Below are 19,319 nucleotides of genomic sequence, written 5' to 3' on the forward strand. Positions count from 1 at the left end.
CTAGTATCCTTCCCTCCAATGGGCAGTCGGGCTTTATTTTCTGGAGTATGGACTGGTTGGATCTTCTGGTGGTCCAAGGCACTCTTGGAATTTTCCTCCAACACCACAATTCAAAAGCATCTATCTTCCCTCACTCAGCCTTCCTTATGGTCCAGCTCTCACATCCATAGGTGACTACGGGGAATACCATTGCTTTAACTATGTGGATCTTTGTTGCCAGTCTGATGTCTCTACTCTTCACTATTTCATCGAGTCATTGCTCTCCTCCCAAGAAGTAAAGGTCTTCTGATTTCCTAGCTGTAGTCTGCGTCTGCAGTCATCTTTGCACCCAGAAATACAAATCCACGTTTTCTCCCTCTATTTACCAGTTGTCAATCAGTCCGGTTACCAGAATCTTGGTTTTTTTTTTTATGTTTAACTGCACCCCAGCTTTTGCGCTTTCTTCTTTCACCTTGATTAGAAGGCTCCACAGCTCCTTCTCGTTTTCAGCCATCAAAGTGGTATCATCTGTATATCTAAGGTTCCTCCCTTACCGCCCCATGTGCGTCCCTCATGACGCTGCGCATTCAGTGGAAGAGGACGACGTCCCAGGTATAGAAGGAGTGTACTGAGGTCTCCAGTCTTTGGTCCCGGGTATACGATAGCTGTGGTCCCCTGCTAGAACCTCCAAACAAGCTCATGGGTTGTAGGTTTTTTTGGGCTATATGGCCATGTTCTAGAGCAGTGGTTCTCAACCTGTGGGTCCCCAGATGTTTTGGCCTACAACTCCCAGAAACCCCAGCCGGTTTACCAGCTGTTAGGATTTCTGGGAGTTGAAGGCCAACCAAAACATCTGGGGACCCACAGATTGAGAACCACTGTTCTAGGGGCATCTAGAACATGGCCATATGGCCTGAAAAAACCTACAACCACCCAGTGATTCCGGCCATGAAAGCCTTCGACAATACATCTCCAGCAACTCCTAGGACTATGCTGCTTCCCTCGTTGATCCAAACAAGGGCAGGGTCTGGATTGCAAGTGGAGGTTGGAACTAAGATGTGTGGCTGGTTGAACATTGAGAAAACAGAGGGGGATAGGCAGGGCCATAGCCAGAAAAAGATTTCAGGAGGGGTTGAAATTTTTTGGGGGGGTTGAAAATTTTGCGGGGGGGGGGGGGGGGTTTGAAACCTGCCTTCTAGCTCACGCTGAAGCCAAGAGCACAGCAGGGGGCAGAGCAGCCTTCAATAGCCTGCAGCTCCTCCCCAGTCAACCACCTCCACCAAGTCTGGCCTCCTTAATGAGAGCATTCAACACACACACACCCAACTTGGTTGCTTCACTACATTGGCTATTGCTGCAAGTAATGACAGTGTGAATAAATTGTCAATATTTAAGGCCTTGCATGGTCTGGGGCTGATGTACCTGAGGGACCACCTCACCCCCTACCAAACCCAGAGATCCCTCCATTCTGAGGACCAAGATCTATTGGAAATTCCCAGTGTCAAGACCTTGCGTCTAACAGCAACCAGACGCAGAGCCTTTACAGCACTGGCACCATCACTCTGGAATACTCTGCCATCTGAAGTCCGTGCCTTGCGGGACCTATCAGCTTTCCGCAGGGCATGTAAGACATACCATCGCATAGGGAAGCTGATGAGGAAACACAACATACAAACAATCTACAAACCCACCAAGAAAATCCAACAAATGCTACGTTCAGCAAAGGACAAGAGGGATCCTCTCACCTCTGCAGGAGTCTACCGTATACCATCATCAGCTTCCCTATGCGATCAGTGGTTCCCTTGATGTATGGCAGGAACACTTTTCCTCTGGGTGGATCTTCATCTTTACAAGAGGGATCCTCTCACCTCTGCAGGAGTCTACCGTATACCATGCAGCTGTGGACAAGTCTACATAGGGACCACCAAACGCAGCGCCCAAACAAGAATCCAGGAACATGAAAGGCACTGCAGACTACTCCAACCAGAGAAATCAGCCATAGCAGAGCACCTGATGAACCAACCTGGACACAGCATTTTATTTGAGAACACAAAAATGCTGGACCACTCTCACAACCACCATGTCAGACTACACAGAGAAGCCATTGAAATCCACAAACGTGTGGACAATTTCAACAGAAAGGAAGAAACCATGAAAATGAACAAAGTCTGGCTACCAGTATTAAAAAATTCTAAAATTGAAACAGCAGAGAGAAAAACAGGCAGGGACATCTAAGCACCTTTCAAGAAGCGTTTGCTCCAGGCACAGTCAGCCCATTGTATGCTAATCAAGGTGGTCAGTTGAAAAGATTCACACCTAGCCCAACTTACAAAAGCCTTTTGTCTCACCCTGGTCATTCCACAGATATATAAACCCCCTTTTTTCCCAGCTCCAGCAGACCTCACCCTCTGAGGAAGCTTGCCATAGATGCAGGCGAAACGTCAGGAGAAATGCCTCTAGAACATGGCCATATAGCCCGAAAAAACCCACAAGAACTGAGTGATTCCGGCCATGAAAGCCTTCGACAATACAAATAAATATTTGCTTGAGATAGTGTTTGCAGTTCTGGAGGGACTCTTAATTTTTTGCATCTCATAGACTTAGCATGGGGATTTGGGTAACCAGTTAAAATTCACGAGTAAACTGGGTTTTAAAAAAAGTCTGAAACATTTCGGGGGGGGGGGTTGAACCCCCCCCCCCCCCCCCCCCCCCGCTACAGGCCTGGGGATAGCAGAGGGAGCTGGCCTCCCTTCTTGGACCCAGGATGTGGGAGGAGCAGCCAAGTCTGAGCAAGTGAGGGGCCCCTCCCTCTGCCTCTCGCTCTGTCCCTCCCTCCAAGTGGTGGGGAGGCGGGGCTGGCGCTCCTCGCTGGTCGCTGTCCGCCGGAGGAGGTGCTGAAAGCCATGCCGGGCGGGAGGCGGACCTCCGCGCGCACCGGGCAGCCGCTGCCTGCTCTGCCTCTTCTGCTGCTGCTGCTGCTGTTGCTGCTCCTCCTGCCGCCTCCCCGCTGAGCCCTCCCGCCTTGGTGGCTCTCCTCCTTTGGCCGCCGCCGCCGCTTTTGCAGCCATCTTGCACCAGCCGAGCCCCAGGCGGAGGAGAAGAAGAAGCAGCAGCAGCAGAGATGGGCTAGCCCGGGAGAAGCAGCAACAGCAGCAGCCATGGTCAAGCGGAAAAGCTCCGAAGGCCCCGAGCAGGAGAGCGGCCGCGGAGTCCCGCTGCCCATCCAGACCTTCCTTTGGAGGCAAACCAGGTACGATGATGCCCGCAGGGAGAAGGAGCGGGGGATGGCCCACCAGAGCCCTCCAAGGCGCCCTCCTTTCCTTCCAAGGAGGGCTTCTCACTCTCCTTGGAAAGCACCAGTCTCTTCGCCCAGATTTTGCCAAAACTGGGATCCCTGCTCTTCTCCTCCTCCTCTTTCCATTTTGCCAAAGGAGATTCATGCTTCTCTGTGTGACTGTGCAGAGAGGGAGATGACCGCCCTTTAAAGGGCAAACCCACCTGTCTATAACTCAGCTGGGGAAGTTTGGGGTATGTTCCCTCTCCTATCCCCGGCCCCATCTACCATGCCATATAAAATCCACATTATCTGCTTTGAACTGGATTATAGGAGTCTACATTGTCCTCTAATCCAATTCCAAGCAAATTATCCGGATTTTATATAAAAGGCAGTGTAGATGGGCCCGCCCCTGTCTATTCAATGAGGTTTGCTCTCTTGATGGTGGAGGCTCCTGCTCTGAAGGGTTTGATCCCAGAGCTGTGACTAAATAATAATAATAATAATAAGAAGAAGAAGAAGTGGGAAGTGTTGTTTCAAATAATCTTGTTGTGTTTCAAATAATAATAATAAAAATAATAAGTGGGAAGTGTCTAATGTGTGATCCAATGCAACAGTCAGCAGAGTGTCTGCTGTGGACTCATCATGTTGTGTTTCTAATTATTATTATTATTATTATTATTATTATTTATTTATTTATTTATCGTGTCAGGCAACCGAACAGTTGTATTACATTTTTGACAGAACAAACAAACAAACATACAAAAATACAAAAGACACAGAGTTTGCAAGCTTGGTAGTTGATTAAATGTCCTTTGACCAGTATCTGGCCCCTTGGAGTGCTTCTGGTGTTGCCGCAAGAAGGTCCTCCATTGTGCATGTGGCAGGGCTCAGGTTGCATTGCAGCAGGTGGTCTGTAGTTTGCTCTTCTCCACACTCGCATGTTGTGGATTCCACTTTGTAGCCCCACTTCTGAAGGTTGGCTCTGCATCTCGTGGTGCCAGAGTGCAGTCTGTTAAGCGCCTTCCAAGTCGCCCAGTCTTCTGTGTGCCCAGGAGGGAGTCTCTCATTGGGTATTAGCCATTGATTGAGGCTCTGGGTTTGAGCCTGCCACTTTTGGACTCTCACTTGCTGAGGTATTCCAGCAAGTGTCTCTGTAGATCTAAGAAAACTATTTCTTGATTTAAGTCGTTGACGTGCTGGCTGATACCCAAACAAGGGATGAGCTGGAGATGTCTCTGCCTTGGTCCTTTCACTATTGGCTGCCACTTCCCGGCGGATGTCAGGTGGTGCAATACCGGCTAAGCAGTGAAATTTCTCCTGTGGTATAGGACACTCCGTGATAATGCAGCATGTCTCATTAAGAGCCACATCCACTGTTTTAGAGTGGAGAGATGTGTTCCACACCAGGCATGCATAATCAGCAGCGTAGTAGCATAGCGCAAGGGCGGATGTCTTCACTGCGTCTGGTTGTGATCCCCATGTTGTGCCAGTCAGCTTTCCTATGATATTGTTTCCGGCATCCACTTTTTGCTTGATATTCAGGCAGTTCTTCTTGTAGGTAAGAGCACGGTCCAGAGTGACTCCCAGGTATTTGGGTGCACTGCAATGCTCCAGTGGGATTCCTTCCCAGGTGATCTTCAGAGCTCGGGATGCTTCTCTATTCTTAAGGTGAAAAGCACATGTCTGTGTTTTAGATGGATTAGGGATCAGCTGGTTTTCCCTGTAATAGGGAGTAAGAGCACCTAGAGCTTCGGAGAGCTTCTGTTCAACCATCTCAAAGCTCCCTGCTTGAGCAGTAATGGCACGATCATCAGCATAGATGAAGCTCTCTGTCCCTTCTGGCAGTGGCTGGTCATTTGTGTAGATGTTGAACATGGATGGAGCAAGCACGCTCCCCTGAGGCAGGCCATTCTTCTGTTTCCGCCATCTGCTTCTCTGGCCTTGGAACTCAACAAGAAAGCTCCTGTTTTGTACCAGGTTTCCTATGAGGTGGGTGAGATGGTAGTCCTTTGCGATATTATACATTTTTCTCAGGAGGAGGCGATGGTTCACAGTATCATAAGCTGCAGACAGGTCTATGAAGACAGCTCCAATAATAATAATAATAAGTGGGAAGTGTCCAACGTGTGATCCAATGCAACAGCCAGCAGAGTGTCTGCTGTGGACTCATCATGTTGTGTTTCTAATAATAATAATAATAATAATAAGAAGAAGAAGAAGAAGAAGAAGAAGAAGAAGAAGTGGGAAGTGTCTGCCATGTGATCCAATGCAACAGCCAGCACAGTGTCTGCTGTAAACTCATCTTGTTGTGTTTCTAATAATAATAATAATAATAATTATGATAGTAGGATTGAAGAGAAACCACTGGAAAAGCTGACACGATATGAGGATTTAAAGCTCAAACTGCAAAGACTGGCACAAGCCAGTCAAGGTGGTCCCAATGATGATTGGCACACTGGGTGCAGTGCCTAAAGACCTTGGCCTGCACTTAAACACAATCGGCGCTGACAAAATTAGCATCTGCCAGCTGCAGAAGGCCACCCTACTGGGATCTGCACACATTATTCGCCGATACATCACACAGTCTTAGACACTTGGGAAGTGTCCGACGTGTGATCCAATACAACAGCCAGCAGAGTGATCTTGTCTGCTATGGACTCATCTTGTTGTGTTTCAAATAATAATAATAATAATAATAATAATAATAATAATAATAATAATAATTTATATCATGCCCCCTCTCCCCAAGGGGACTCGGGGCGGATCACAAAAGCAACAGTGCAAGCTGCATGTTGAACCACAGTTCAAAAGAGACATTGACAAGCTGGAAGATTTCCAGAGGAGGAGGACTAAAATGATCAAAGGTCCTCCTTCCGTTTTGCCAAAGTAGCCTCAGGCCCTATGAGGAGCATTTTAAAGAGCTGGGTATGTTTAGCCTGCAGAAGGGAATGTTGAGAGGAGACACGAGAGCCATGTATAAATATGTGAAAGGATGTCATAAGGAAGAGGGAGCAGGCTTGTTTTCTGCTGCCTTTGAAACTAGGACTCAGAGGAATGTATTCAAATTACAGGAAAGGAGATTCCACCTGAACATTAGGAAGAAATTCCTGACTGTATAAGCTGTTCAACAATGGAACTGTATTGTCAAAGATTTACATGGCCAGAATCACTGGGTTGTTGTAGGTTTTGTCGGGCTATATGGCCATGTTCTAGAGGCATTCTCTCCTGACGTTTCGCCTGCATCTATGGCAAGCATCCTTAGAGGTAGTGAGGTCCTCTACAACAACCCAACAATGGAAATCTCTGCATTGGAATGTGGTGGAAGGTCCTTTCCTGGAAGCTTTTAAACATAGGCTGGATTGCCATCTGTAAGGGATACTTTGATTGTGCTTTCCTGCATGGTAGAATGGGGTTGGACTGGATGGTGCATGTGGTCTCTTCCAACTCTGATTCTATGGTTCTCTGAACTCTCTGGTTTCACCCTGATGTGGCATGAGGAGTTGTGCAATAGTGATTAGAATGTGGAAGGGTGGGTGTTTTGTTTTGTAGTTCTACATATATCAAGTATATTGGGGAAGGCTTTTAATTTCGTTGTACAAAATACAATAACAATGAAGTTATTCTATTCTGTTATTTATCCAATGCGATTTCTATGGATAAATAGGGAGTGTTTTGATTGTGCTTTTCCTGCATGGCAAATGGGGGTTGGACTGGATACCCCTTGGGGCCTCTTCCAACTCTGTGAATATTCTATGACTCTGTTTCTAACAAGTGGACATTAAGGAAATGGGATTTTAAAAAATGTTTAATTCTGTTTGCATATTTATATGTTTTAAATTGTGTGGTAATGCTTTTAATGTAAGCCACTTTGGGACTGTTCCATTATCTGGGCAGAGGCCAAAAGGGAGATCTAGAAAGAGAAGGATAGACCATTTTATTGGAAGAGGAGTTGAAGGAGGAAAACCATTTCCCCATTTTTAGCTGGTTATTCCCCCTCCCCAACCTTCCCATATAATAATACTAATACTAATAATAATCATGATTGTGTTAAAAAAACCAAGTATGGATCATCGATGTTGCAATCCCAAGCGACAGCAGAATTGAACAGAAACAACTGGAAAAGCTGACAAGATACGAGGATTTAAAGATTAAACTGCAAAGAGTTTGGCACAAGGCAGTCTAGATGGTCCCAGTGGTGATTGGCACACTGGGTTCAGTGCCTAAAGATCTTGACCTGCACTTAAACACAATTGGCACTGACAAAATTACCATCTGTCAGCTGCAAGAGGCCACCCTACTGGATCTGGATTCATTATTCGCCGATACATCTCACAGTCCTAGACACTTGGGAAGTGTCTAACCCATGATCCAATACAACAGCCAGCAGAGTGACCTTGTTTGCTGTGTACTAATCTTTTTGTTTTTCAAATAATAATAACAATAATAATTTATTTTTATACCGCCCTATCACCTCAAAGGGACTCAGGGCAGTTTACAACGAAAGTAACACTGGCAAATATTCAATGCCAAAATGAACACAGAACAAATTTATTTATTTATTTATTTATTTATTTATTTATTTATTATTAACTATATTTCTATACCACTTTTCTCACCCCTGGGGAGACTCAAAGTGGTTTACAACATAATCAGTGGCAAATTCAATGGCTCATATATATATAAAATATCACATATCTAAATCAATAACATATAACTGTAGATAAAAACCATTTAAACTATAAAAAATCAAACATAGACATAAGCATAAAACATATTATTGCTGCAATTAACAATGTAGACCCCTTCTCTTCTCTCCCCCCCCCCCCCAACTGGAACCATGTTGGCCTGGTGGAGGGTAATGATGAGGTCCCCTTGGACCCGCCTTGGAAGAGGGCTATGATGAAGCCCTCCTGGGCCTGGCCTGAGAGAAGGTGATGATGAGAGTTGTTTCCATGTAGGGGACATGGGTGGGGGAAATAACAGGAAACAGGGGGAAACCCACCCTCCATCCCCATAAAATGGACTTTCCTTCTCTCTCTAGTGGCCCCTAGTGGTCTACACTCCCTTCCTGAGAAACAAAGTGGAGTAGAAATAAAGATGATGATGATGATGATGATGATGATCAGCAGCTTCATTTTTGCACTTTGCAATGCCCTATATGAAAAACAGGTTGGGGAAACCACCCAAAGAAAAATTCTCATTGTGCTGTGGTGCGTGAGAAGCCTGACCAAATGTCTGCTGATCCCTTCCTCAGGAAATATTCATGTTTTTTCTGTCCTGTGTGGGAGTCCGTTGCATGTCAAAATTACAAACCTAAATGTCCTCACAATAAATGATTAGAGCAAAGCACAGCAGATGAGTCTAAAGTTCTTGGAGCAAATAGATGAGAAAACATTCTCTGTTTTAAAATGCCCCATTTTTATAAATGCACACGTTTCCACTTTGGCCTAAATCCAATTGTAAGACCCAAGTAGAGCAGTGATTTCCAAATTCTGGTCCTCCAGGTGCTTTGGACTTCAACTTACCTATGTGAACACATCTCGCCTTATGAACCTGCTAGGACTTTAAGCTCATCCAGGGAGGCCCTGCTCTCAATCTCGCCTGCATCACAAATACGTTTGACGGGGACAAGAGACAGGGCCTTCTCAGTGGTGGCCCCTCAGCTATGGAATGCCCTTCCTAGGGACATTAGATTGGCCCCCTCCCTCTTAACATTTTGGAAAAGAGTCAAGACTTGGCTGTGAATTGCCCTGAGTCGCCTGAATGGCTGAGAAGGGCGGTATACAAATACAGTAAATAAATAAACTCCAAGAAGCCTCTGTTGTCATGGCCAGTGATCAAGGATTCTGGAAGCTGAAGTCCCAAATGGTTAAAAGACCAGAGTTTGGGAAACACTGAACTAGAGCCAATCCGTTGAATCAATGGAATTTTCGTCTCTGTTGACTGAGAGACCTCCAACTCATCCTGTCACCAATAGCTTCGTTTAGATCATGGCTGCATTAATTTATTCTATTCACTTGTAATGGGGTCTTAATTTTTTCTACTGCCTTCCACCTTGCTAGACATTCATGTCTTTTCTAGTGAATCATGTCATCTCTTTATATGTCCAAAGTGCAACAGCCTCAGTTTAGTCATCTTGGCTCCTAAAGATAGTTTGGGCTTTCTTTGCTCTAGGACAGTGGTTCTCAACCTGTGGGTCCCCAGGTGTTTTGGCCTACAACTTCCAGAAATCCCAGCCAGTTTACCAGCTGTTAGGATTTCTGGGAGCTGAAGGCCAAAACATCTGGGGACCCACAGGTTGAGAAACACTGCTCTAGGACCTGTTTATTTACATAATTGTAATGTATAATGCCCATTGATTTAATACGTCTCCTCTAAGAAAAACTAGTAACTGGTTTTAGACTTCAACTATTAAATTGATTTACCAAATGTTCTGTAATGCATTCAGCTAAAAGGCTCTTTGCCTTAGTGTTCCTATGGAAAATGGAAAGCAGCAACAGAGAAACCAGCCCTCTGTTATAGACCAACTTAATCTGGAATCCTTGTGAATGGAAGAGTGCCATGCCATGAAACAAATCTTCATCTAGAACCACATCAAGTTGTATAAAACATTTCATATCATTATCTCAGTAATACTTAACAACAATAATCCCATATACTACACTACACTTGATCTTAGCCAAAAGGCCGAGATCAAGTGTAGTATCTGTTCTTATCAGTTTAATATCTGTGTAGTATCCCACATACTATTAAGTGAGACAATATCCCTCTCTAAGAGCACTTTTTACAATTTGGGTTAGATGTGAACCAGAAATGTCTTGGCTCATGACAAAAAAAAAAATGAAACCAGCAGAAAAGTTAAGTTGATTTATACTTTGGTTGCAGCTTTGTTGATCAACTTTACCAGGAAATCGAAGGCCTTTTGAGATAAAGCATAACAGGCATGCATTTGCACATAAGCCATGTCAGGGTTTTCAAACAGTAGGAGATCAAAGTTTTACAATATCAAAAGTGGATATATAAACACAGGTGCACCATCCAGTGAAAGAGAAGCTGTTGTAAGTCTAAATTTCCCAATTAGAAACATCAACGGGCATGTTGAGTACTTTTATTTCAACTGAGTAATTTGAAATGTCTTTTGCTGTGACTGAATGATACTTAATATGGTTGAGAATATAAATATGATATATTTATATAGCTGTATATCCCACCATTCCCTTCATATTAGTATCGGTTGATTTGCATAAAATCACAAAAGTTCAGATAAAATAACTCATCACTATATAATCCATTATTTAATTTTTTTTGAAAAAACAAACAAAGGCATTAGCTTGTGGTATGTGTATTTGTACAAACAGAATTGCTTGCTGAAGTCCCATGTTTTCTGCTTTAAACTGGATTATATGAGCCCACACTGTCAGATAATCTGGGATAAACAGAAAACCTGGGATCAGATCCTGGGATATAGGGCCTGTCTGGAAGGACCCTTCATCTTTGTACTAATCTACCCTCTTTATCCTTTGCTAAAGTCATACAGTAAGACTTTTCCTTATCAAGGTAGCATGGCCAGTCAGTAAGCTTGGGCAACTTGTCTCCAATGACATATTGCTGCCACTCCTTTACATTCACAACCTTTGGAGCCCCAAGATCAGGGGAATATATCAAGATCTCCTTCACAGAATGCAACTTCTATTGGACCACCCTAACCTTATTACCATTTAGATGTATATCATAAATACCAAGATGATGCAAAGAAAGCAAGGTCTCAATCCTTGTCTCTCCTTACTGCATGGACAGCTTATGAACCAAGTATTACACGAGCCCTCCAACCCTCGCCCATTACCAACTCCATCACCAACTCACAATTGTTTTAATGTGATTTCCATTCTGTTCTTGGGAAATTGAGATTGCTACATGGTGATTATTACTAGCACTGTAACATGGATTTTTATGAGGACTTTAGCACAAAAGCCCTTCTGTATAGCTACAGTATCATAAATAATTTTGTCAATGTAAACTGCCGGCTATTTCATTGTCTGTCATGCTTGTATTCTGGTCCTTTAACAAGTCTATTTTGTTTTTCCTTAGCGCTTTTTTGAGACCCAAGCTGGGAAAGCAATATGAAGCATCATGTGTGGTATGTAACAATGTTCTTGACTCACCGATTGGCATGAATTGCTTGCTTTATTTAATTGCTTGTGTTTGTTTAATTTATATCCCACCATTTCCCCAACAGGATACCCAATGCAATGTACTATAATTTATTATTCTATTTTAAATGTTTGTTTTAGTTGCACATTGTTCTGAAGGCATCGAATGGTTGCCTGGCTGTAAAGCTGCCTTGAGTCCCCTTCTGGTTGGAGAAAGTTGGGGTAGAAATGTCATAAATAAATAATAAATAAATACTACAAGATTAAAATAAGATATAACTAGATTTAAATCAAGATATAAAACAGTTTATACTGTTTTAATTTAAAGCAGTATAAACCATCTTAAAGACATGACAAGAAAGATAAAAATGCATAATTTGTTTTGTTTTCATGTGAAAATCCAGAAAATCTTTACTAAACACATTGCAAGAAATGGTCTTACCATGCTAGAAACAGTGAAACATGTAGTTGGAGCAGATCTTTATTCCTATGACCAACTTTGTCATTGTCCCACTAAATATTTTAACAGATGCTAATTAGGGAAAACATGATGTGACTTTTTAATTGAAGTGAATGGATAACATATATTTTTGACATGTAATCATTGAAAAGTCAGCCAGTGATCCCTAACGGTTACATAGTGGCATATCCCATAGAAATAATAAGTTATTTCCAGATGGTCATGGCTGTGGTGGGCATTGGATTTTGCAAGGATAGCTGAAGAATTTTCTTCTCCAAAGGGCTAAATATTCCCAACAGTTGGAATTAAGGTTTATGAAATTGTGATAGCATCATTCAAACGCAGCCTCTCAATTCCTCTGGCTGGTGTGAGGATTGGACAGTAATTTACATAGAAAACACAGAGATTCAAACCTTGGATGGAAGAACTTGGAAGAGGATATTGGTTTGAACCCTTCATCTTTGCAAGTGCTCTTGCCTTGGCTCTGAAACCAACCCAGCTAGGTGAACATCCTAGAGCAAACTAAGGCCCGGGGGACAGATGCGGCCCTCCAAGGTCATTTACCTGGCCCTCGCTCAGGGTCAACCTAAGTCTGAAATGACTTTAAAGCACACAACAACAACAACAACAATCCTATCTCATCACCCAGAAGTAGTCCCACATTTCCCATTGAAATACTAATAATTTTATATTTGTCAAAATTGTTTTTCATTTTAATTATTGTATTGTTTTAAGTTGGGTTTCCACTACAAATAAGATATTGGTAGTGTGCATAGGAATTCATTCATGTTTTTTTTTTCAAATTATAATCCAGCCCTCCAACAGTTTGAGGGACTGTGACCTGGCCCTCTGTTTAAAAAGTCTGAGGACCCCTGTCCTAGAGAGTGGATTTCATTTGTTGGGGGCCCTTCCACACAGCCACATACACCCAGAATATCAAGGCAGAAAATCCCACAATATCTGCTTTGAACTGGGTTATCTGAGTCCACATTGCCATATATTCCAGTTTAAAATGGATAATGTGGCAACTTATTCAGCTGTGTGGAAGGGGCCTGGGAAAGACTTAAGGACCCTTCCAGATAGGTCTTATATCCCATGATCTGATCCCTGGTTTTCTGCTTTAAACTGGATTATATTAGTCTGCACTGCCAGATAATCTGGGATAAACAGAAAACCTGGGATCAGATCCTGGGATATAGGGCCTGTCTGGAAGAGCCCTAAGTAAACTAATGTTACATGCATTGTAGAAGTTCAACCTTGAAGTTACCAATACATGCACTAGCATTTTTAAGCCTTCTGCTTCTAGAAGGAGGTGCAACTACTATAGCATGGTGTAATGATTTTTGGATTGCAACTTTGGAGACTAGGGTTCTAAACCCATGTCAGTCTGTGGATATCCTTTGGGCAAGTCACTCTCCATTTCAAAGGAAAGCAATTATCTATCCCCTGGTCAAAAATGTCTATGGTAGGTTCATCTTAGGTCCCCATAAGTTAGAAGTGACTTGAAGGTACACAACAAGAATGACAAGAACCCTTCAGTTCTGGAGAAGTGTTAGCAATCAAAAGATCCAAAACATGTCACAATGCATTCAAGTACAGCTAAAATATGCCAATAAAAAGTATACTCTTGGCACCTTGTTTTGAAGACACCTTATTAATTCTCATTGGTCAATGTCACTGTAACAAAAGACCCCTCTTTCATTTTATGAAGCGACTATGAACATCAGAGGACATGATCTTGAAGTGTCACAAGGATCTTTTGGTTGCGCATGGAGAGCTCTTTTGCTCCAGTTTCTAGCAATAGTGTTTTGGAAAGGTCTTTGAGAGCAGCAACCCAGAGGGCCCCAAGGTCTTCTTTCAAAAGGATGTGCTATCATAGCTGAAGTGCCTTTTGCTTTGGAGGTGGGCTGGGGGTACAGCCAGGTGGAATTTAATATGAAATGTATGTGCCAAATCTTTCCAAATAAAGATCTATTTTTAAGTGAGTAATGTTCCCAGTACCAGTGTCAGCTGTAGACACTTGCATCATCTACAGCATTATATAACTGCAGGATTTTCAAAAGATGCGTCTTCTCAGTCAGACAGTTTCTGAGGGAACTGCTGGAGTCTGTGAAGGTCTTGATAATTGTGAAATAAAAAGTCTCATCCAGCAGAGCCTTTTGTAATCTCCCTTCTGAGAATAAAATATCCTTGTTGCCTGGCCTTTTTAAGAATCAGATGTTGGGGAATATCATGTTTTTCTTTTCTAATTTATGTGCATTACATGAAGCATATTAATTGTTAATGCAGTAGCAAAATGAAACTATTGAAAGGGGTGGAGTATATGTTTTGTTGTATTTAGCATATGGGTGTGTCTTGAACATGTGCAAGCACATACAAAAGCATTCACATACACACACATTCACTTACACAACCACTGTCAATGAAAGCTGCTTCAGAAAGCTGGAACGGAAGCTTTGCCTTAACTGCTTCAATTCTGAGGAGTAAATGGAAAGGACAGCAGCCAAGGAGATGCCATCTGGAAAATCCCAGTTCCTTTCCTTCTTATAATTTTCAGTTTTTTTCAAGGTCTTTCCCTTGTAGAAATATAAGGAGGAGCATATTGACTACATTTTCTTATTTTAAGCATATTTCATCCAACTAAATTTAGGTTCTAGAGATGTTCCCCTTTCTTTTCTTTCTCCCTTTGGGCTTGCTTTTGGCTGATGAGATAGGATTGCTGTTGTTGTGTGCTTTCAAGTCATTTCAGACTTAGGTTGACCCTGAACGAGGGCCAGGTAAATGACCTTGGAGGGCCGTATCCGGCCCCCGGGCCTTAGTTTGAGGACCCCTGCTCTAGTTGATACTCAAGGTCCACTGTATAAAATATAATTTTAGATGGTACTTATAGTGGAGTTATGTAACCTTTCCATGTTTTGGGCAAATGTTTAAAGGAGCTGTCCCTGGTGCTGAACCTGGTTTAGTGCTGATATACAAAATCTAAGGTAGTTCCTCTAATGTTTTTAATTTGACCATCTTATAATCATAGAAGCTACTGTCCACTACTGCTTACAGTCCATTAAGTTATTTGATGTACCACTTATTTATTTATCGTGTCAGGGGCATCCATTACATTTATAACAGAACAAAACAAACAAACAGATAAAAAAGTAAAACACAAAGTTTGCAAGCTTGGTAGTCGATTAAACATCCTTTGATCAGTATTTGGCCACTTGGAGTGCCTCTGGTGTTGCTGCCAGAAGGTCCTCCATTGTGCATGTAGCAGGGCTCAGGTTGCATTGTAGCAGGTGGTCAGTGGTTTGCTCTTCTCCGCACTCGCATGTACCACTGAGAATTGGTAATAAGAGGGAGAAAATGGTATATATATTGTCAAAGGCTTTCATGGCTGGAATTGCTGGGTTGTTGTAGGCTTTTCGGGCTATAGGGCCATGTTCTAGAGGCATTCTCTCTTGGCGTTTTGCCTGCATCTATGGCAAGCATCCTCAGAGGTTGTGATATATAATATTTCCCTTCATCAAGGACTGAGGGCTGTGAGGGGAAGTATCAAGGTTGCTTTGAAACAGAGCACTTGCAGCTGTCTGGCATTTTATTACTTGTAATGAATGCAAAGTATGATATAGAATAAAGACCTAAAGAAGAATAAGTTCTAGTTTTCCATCAAAGTAGAAGACAGCTATATCTCAAGGGTCAATGGAACCTCTCTTTTTTTGGTCTGTGCAAATTTGGCTAGACCACCACATTGGGCATGGAGATCATGACATATTCCAGATGTTATTGGGCTATAGCTCCAATCATGCCTCACCTCTACCCTTATCCTACTCCCCCATCAACATATTGGAGTCCCAAATTGTTTCTCATTGTGTGCAAATTGTCCTCCAGATCAGTCTTTGATGCTCTGTTCCTCAGCCAGCTCTTTGTTTTGTTGACACTACAATTTCCTAAATGTCAGGGAGACAACGTCCCTTTCATTTAAGATAGCAACAGTCCTACCAAAATCAATAGTGTCCTATGCATATTTAGCACTTCAGCTGCAAAGATGACACCATTCAAGTCTGTTACAGTGCCCTATTTTTAGATGCATCCCTTTTGTATTTTCTGTACTTGTTGCTCTGTTTTGCTGTATTGTGTTATTATGGAAGGAGGATTTTTCCCTAATCAGAGGCCCTTGTCCAAAACTGAATTACATTAACAACTGAAGTAGTAATGCAGCCTTCGAGTGTTTTTAAGCAGTATATTAATCAACAACCACTTTAAATATTTTATAGGGGTGATTTGAATAGGTAACATGTTGAATTAAACAGATAGCTGTTTGCTTTTGAGTTTATTTTTTATTCTAGTGTGTTTATAAAAGAAATTATGGAGTTTTGTTTTGACAGAGAGTACAGGTTTTTGCAGTTGACCAAAGGGGCATTTATAGTGGATTTCTTTGGGTAATATTTCTACTTAGAAGCTTTTGGTTTGGTAGAGATCATTTAATTGATCAACATTCCTAAATATAAAAATAAATATAAAACAGATTTCTATGCAACATCATTGATAATGTCTATGCAACTCCATAGAATGTAACAGAATTAAATCAGGAAATTAGAACTTTGACTTAGTTTCTAATCTGTTTCTGGACAGAAATAGGTTGAGAATGGATCCCCGATTCAGAAGCAATGTCAGTATCTCATTTCATAGTTCTATTTTATTGAATGGCAGCTGATTTCTCTGTTGTAATTTTAGAGTTTTTTAATACTGGCAGCCAGATTTTGTTCATTTTCATGGTTTCCTCCTTTCTGTTGAAATTGTCCACATGCTTGTGGATTTCAGTGACATGGTGGTTGTTGGTGTGGTCCAGCATTTCTGTGTTCTCAAATAATATCCTGTGTCCAGGTTGGTTCATCAGGTGCTCTGCTATGGCTGACTTCTCTGGTTGAAGTAGTCTGCAGTGCCGTTCGTGTTCCTTGATTTGTGTTTGGGATAGGGACCACCAAACACAGCGCCCTGATGAACTAACCTGGACACAGCATATTATTGGAGAACACAGAAATGCTGGACCACTCTCACAACCACCATGTCAGACTACACAGAGAAGCCACTGAAATCCACAAGCATGTGGACAATTTCAACAGAAAGGAGGAAACCATGAAAATGAACAAAATCTGGCTACCAATATTAAAAAACTCTAAAATTACAACATTAAGACAACAGAGAGTAAGCAATCAGACACATCTAATCACCTCTCAACAAAAGATTCCCCCAGGCACTGCCAAGCCATCAAATGCTAATTAAGGTGGTCAGTTGAAACATTCACACCTAGCTCCAGCAGACAAGAGTCCTTTGCCCCACCCTGGTCATTCCACAGATATATAAACCCATTTTCCTACTTCCAACAGATTTCACTACCTCTGAGGATGCTTGCTATAGATGCAGGTGAAACGTCAGGAGAAAATGCCTCTAGAACATGACCATATAGCCTGGAAAAACCTACAACAACCCAGTGTTGTGGTTTGCTTATACGTTCAGGATGTCCAAATATGTTAAGTCCATCCTCAAATGTGAATGTGACTTATTTCCACTACATTACAAATACTCCCTGAGTTAGGACTGTTTCTCCAGACATCGCATCAAGTTACAGTTCTAGAAACATAAGTAATATTAAAATTCCTTAATCATGATTACACAAGAATGAACAAACCAAATGACACTGTTTTTAACTATGTTGCCTTCTGTGAAGAAAGGTTATAATGTCCTTTTAAACATTGTCACTTAGCACTGGTCACAGGGAACCAAACATATTCTGTTCTTGGCTCCTCCACCTTCATTAATCAAAATTACATATTAGGTGCCGAGAGTAATCAGAGAAACTATTAAACACTGGACTAAAACTGTGCAGACTAGGGTTGAATCCCTGCTCAGACATGAAAACCAACTGTATGATACTGTGCAAATCACTCACTCTCAGTTCTAGAAAACTCTGTGATAAGAGTGCCTTAGGATTGCTGTAAGTTGGAAATAACTTGAAGGAACACCAAGAGCAACAACTAGGTCACATTTACTTAGTGACGTATATCTCAGTTAACACATTCAGATTGGCTGAAAATAAGCCAAACAACAAAAACTTGAAGTTATTCTTAGAACTGACTGGTAACACAGATACTATTATTAATGCTTTAAGAGGAAACAGCCCAGTCACCGTGTAAAAAGGTACTGTGACATTTTATATCTATGGAGGCAGCAGCAATCAACACCAGCATTTCATTGGTTGGGTTGCCCGGACGGAGGGGTGATCTGGTTGCCTGCCCTGGATGGCGTGACATTATGCCCGTCATCTTTGGTAAAGAATCTGGGAGTCCTTTTAGACCCTCTGCTGACAATGGAGGCCCAAGCCTCCGCCGCAAGCAGAGTCACATTTTTCCATCTGCGTTAGGCTAGGCGTCTGGCTCCCTATCTGTCCAGGGACGACCTGGCCATGGTGATCCAGGCTATGGTCATCTCAAGGCTGGACTACTGTAATGCCCTCTACATAGGCCTGCCTTTGTCGGTGATCCGGAAACTTAAACTAGTGCAAAATGCTGCTGCCCGGCTTCTCGCAGGGGTCCCAGCGAGGTGTCATATTACTCCAATCTTGCAGCAACTGCACTGGTTGCCGATTGACCACCGGATCACCTTCAAAGTGCTGATTCTTACCTTTAAGGCCTTATATGGCTTGGGGCCGGAGTACCTGAGGGACCGCCTCACCCCCTACTAACCCCTGAGATTCCTCTGTTCAGATGATCAGAATCTCCTTGAAGTTCCCAATTTTAGGACCTTTCACCTGATGTCTACTAGGTGTAGAGCATTCACGGTGGTGGCTCCTTACCTGTGGAATGCCTTGCCAGCAGACACACAAGCTCTCCGAGATTTACTATCTTTTTGTAGAACTTGTAAAACTTATTTATTTAGGCTGGCATTTGAATCTGGTTAATTGAAATTTTTCTGTGTTTTTAAATGTAATGTATTGTATATGTATCTTGTAAACTGCTCCGAGCTTTCGAGGAGTGGCGGTATATAAATTCGATTAATAAATAAAAATAAATAAATAATGGTCAATATAACATATTATTATTATTATTATTATTATTAACTTTATTTGTACCCCGCGAGCATCTCCCGAAGGACTCGATGCGGCTTACACAGGCCGAGGCCACAAACACAATACAATAGAAAACATAACAAGCAATAAACAAAGCAAATTAAAAACAAAAACAAATCAAATCAAATCAAAATTAGCAAGACAACAGTAACTATACATCAGGACATATTAAAAACTGGTTCGGCCGGTGAGAGGTACAAGGTTAAAAGTGCTGAAATGGTAGGAGGGGCGTCGGGATTAAAGTACGGTGTGCAGCAATATTAACTGTGCTAAAGTGCTATTAGGACTTGGGATGGGGGTTCCTAATCTGGGAAGGCACAACGGAACAGCCAAGTT

General features: G+C 42.3%; 1 protein-coding gene and 1 pseudogene across 11 annotated transcripts in view; both read left to right on the forward strand.

The window, feature by feature from the left end:
- Positions 1-2,821: 2,821 nt before the first annotated feature.
- The window catches only part of UNC80 (unc-80 homolog, NALCN channel complex subunit), a 180,294-nt gene continuing 163,796 nt past the window's right edge, over positions 2,822-19,319 (forward strand). For all 11 annotated transcript variants that reach the window (XM_067470300.1, XM_067470309.1, XM_067470302.1 and 8 more), the window contains exons 1-2: positions 2,822-3,229; positions 11,345-11,393. In XM_067470300.1, coding sequence (XP_067326401.1) covers positions 3,138-3,229; positions 11,345-11,393 — 141 coding nt within the window. In that variant the 5' untranslated portion in view covers positions 2,822-3,137. The remainder of the gene's footprint in view (positions 3,230-11,344; positions 11,394-19,319) is intronic.
- LOC137095971 (U2 spliceosomal RNA) lies at positions 9,922-10,042 on the forward strand (annotated as a pseudogene).

This window comes from Anolis sagrei, chromosome 1, assembly GCF_037176765.1.
Source record: "Anolis sagrei isolate rAnoSag1 chromosome 1, rAnoSag1.mat, whole genome shotgun sequence".
Lineage (NCBI taxonomy): Eukaryota > Metazoa > Chordata > Lepidosauria > Squamata > Dactyloidae > Anolis > Anolis sagrei.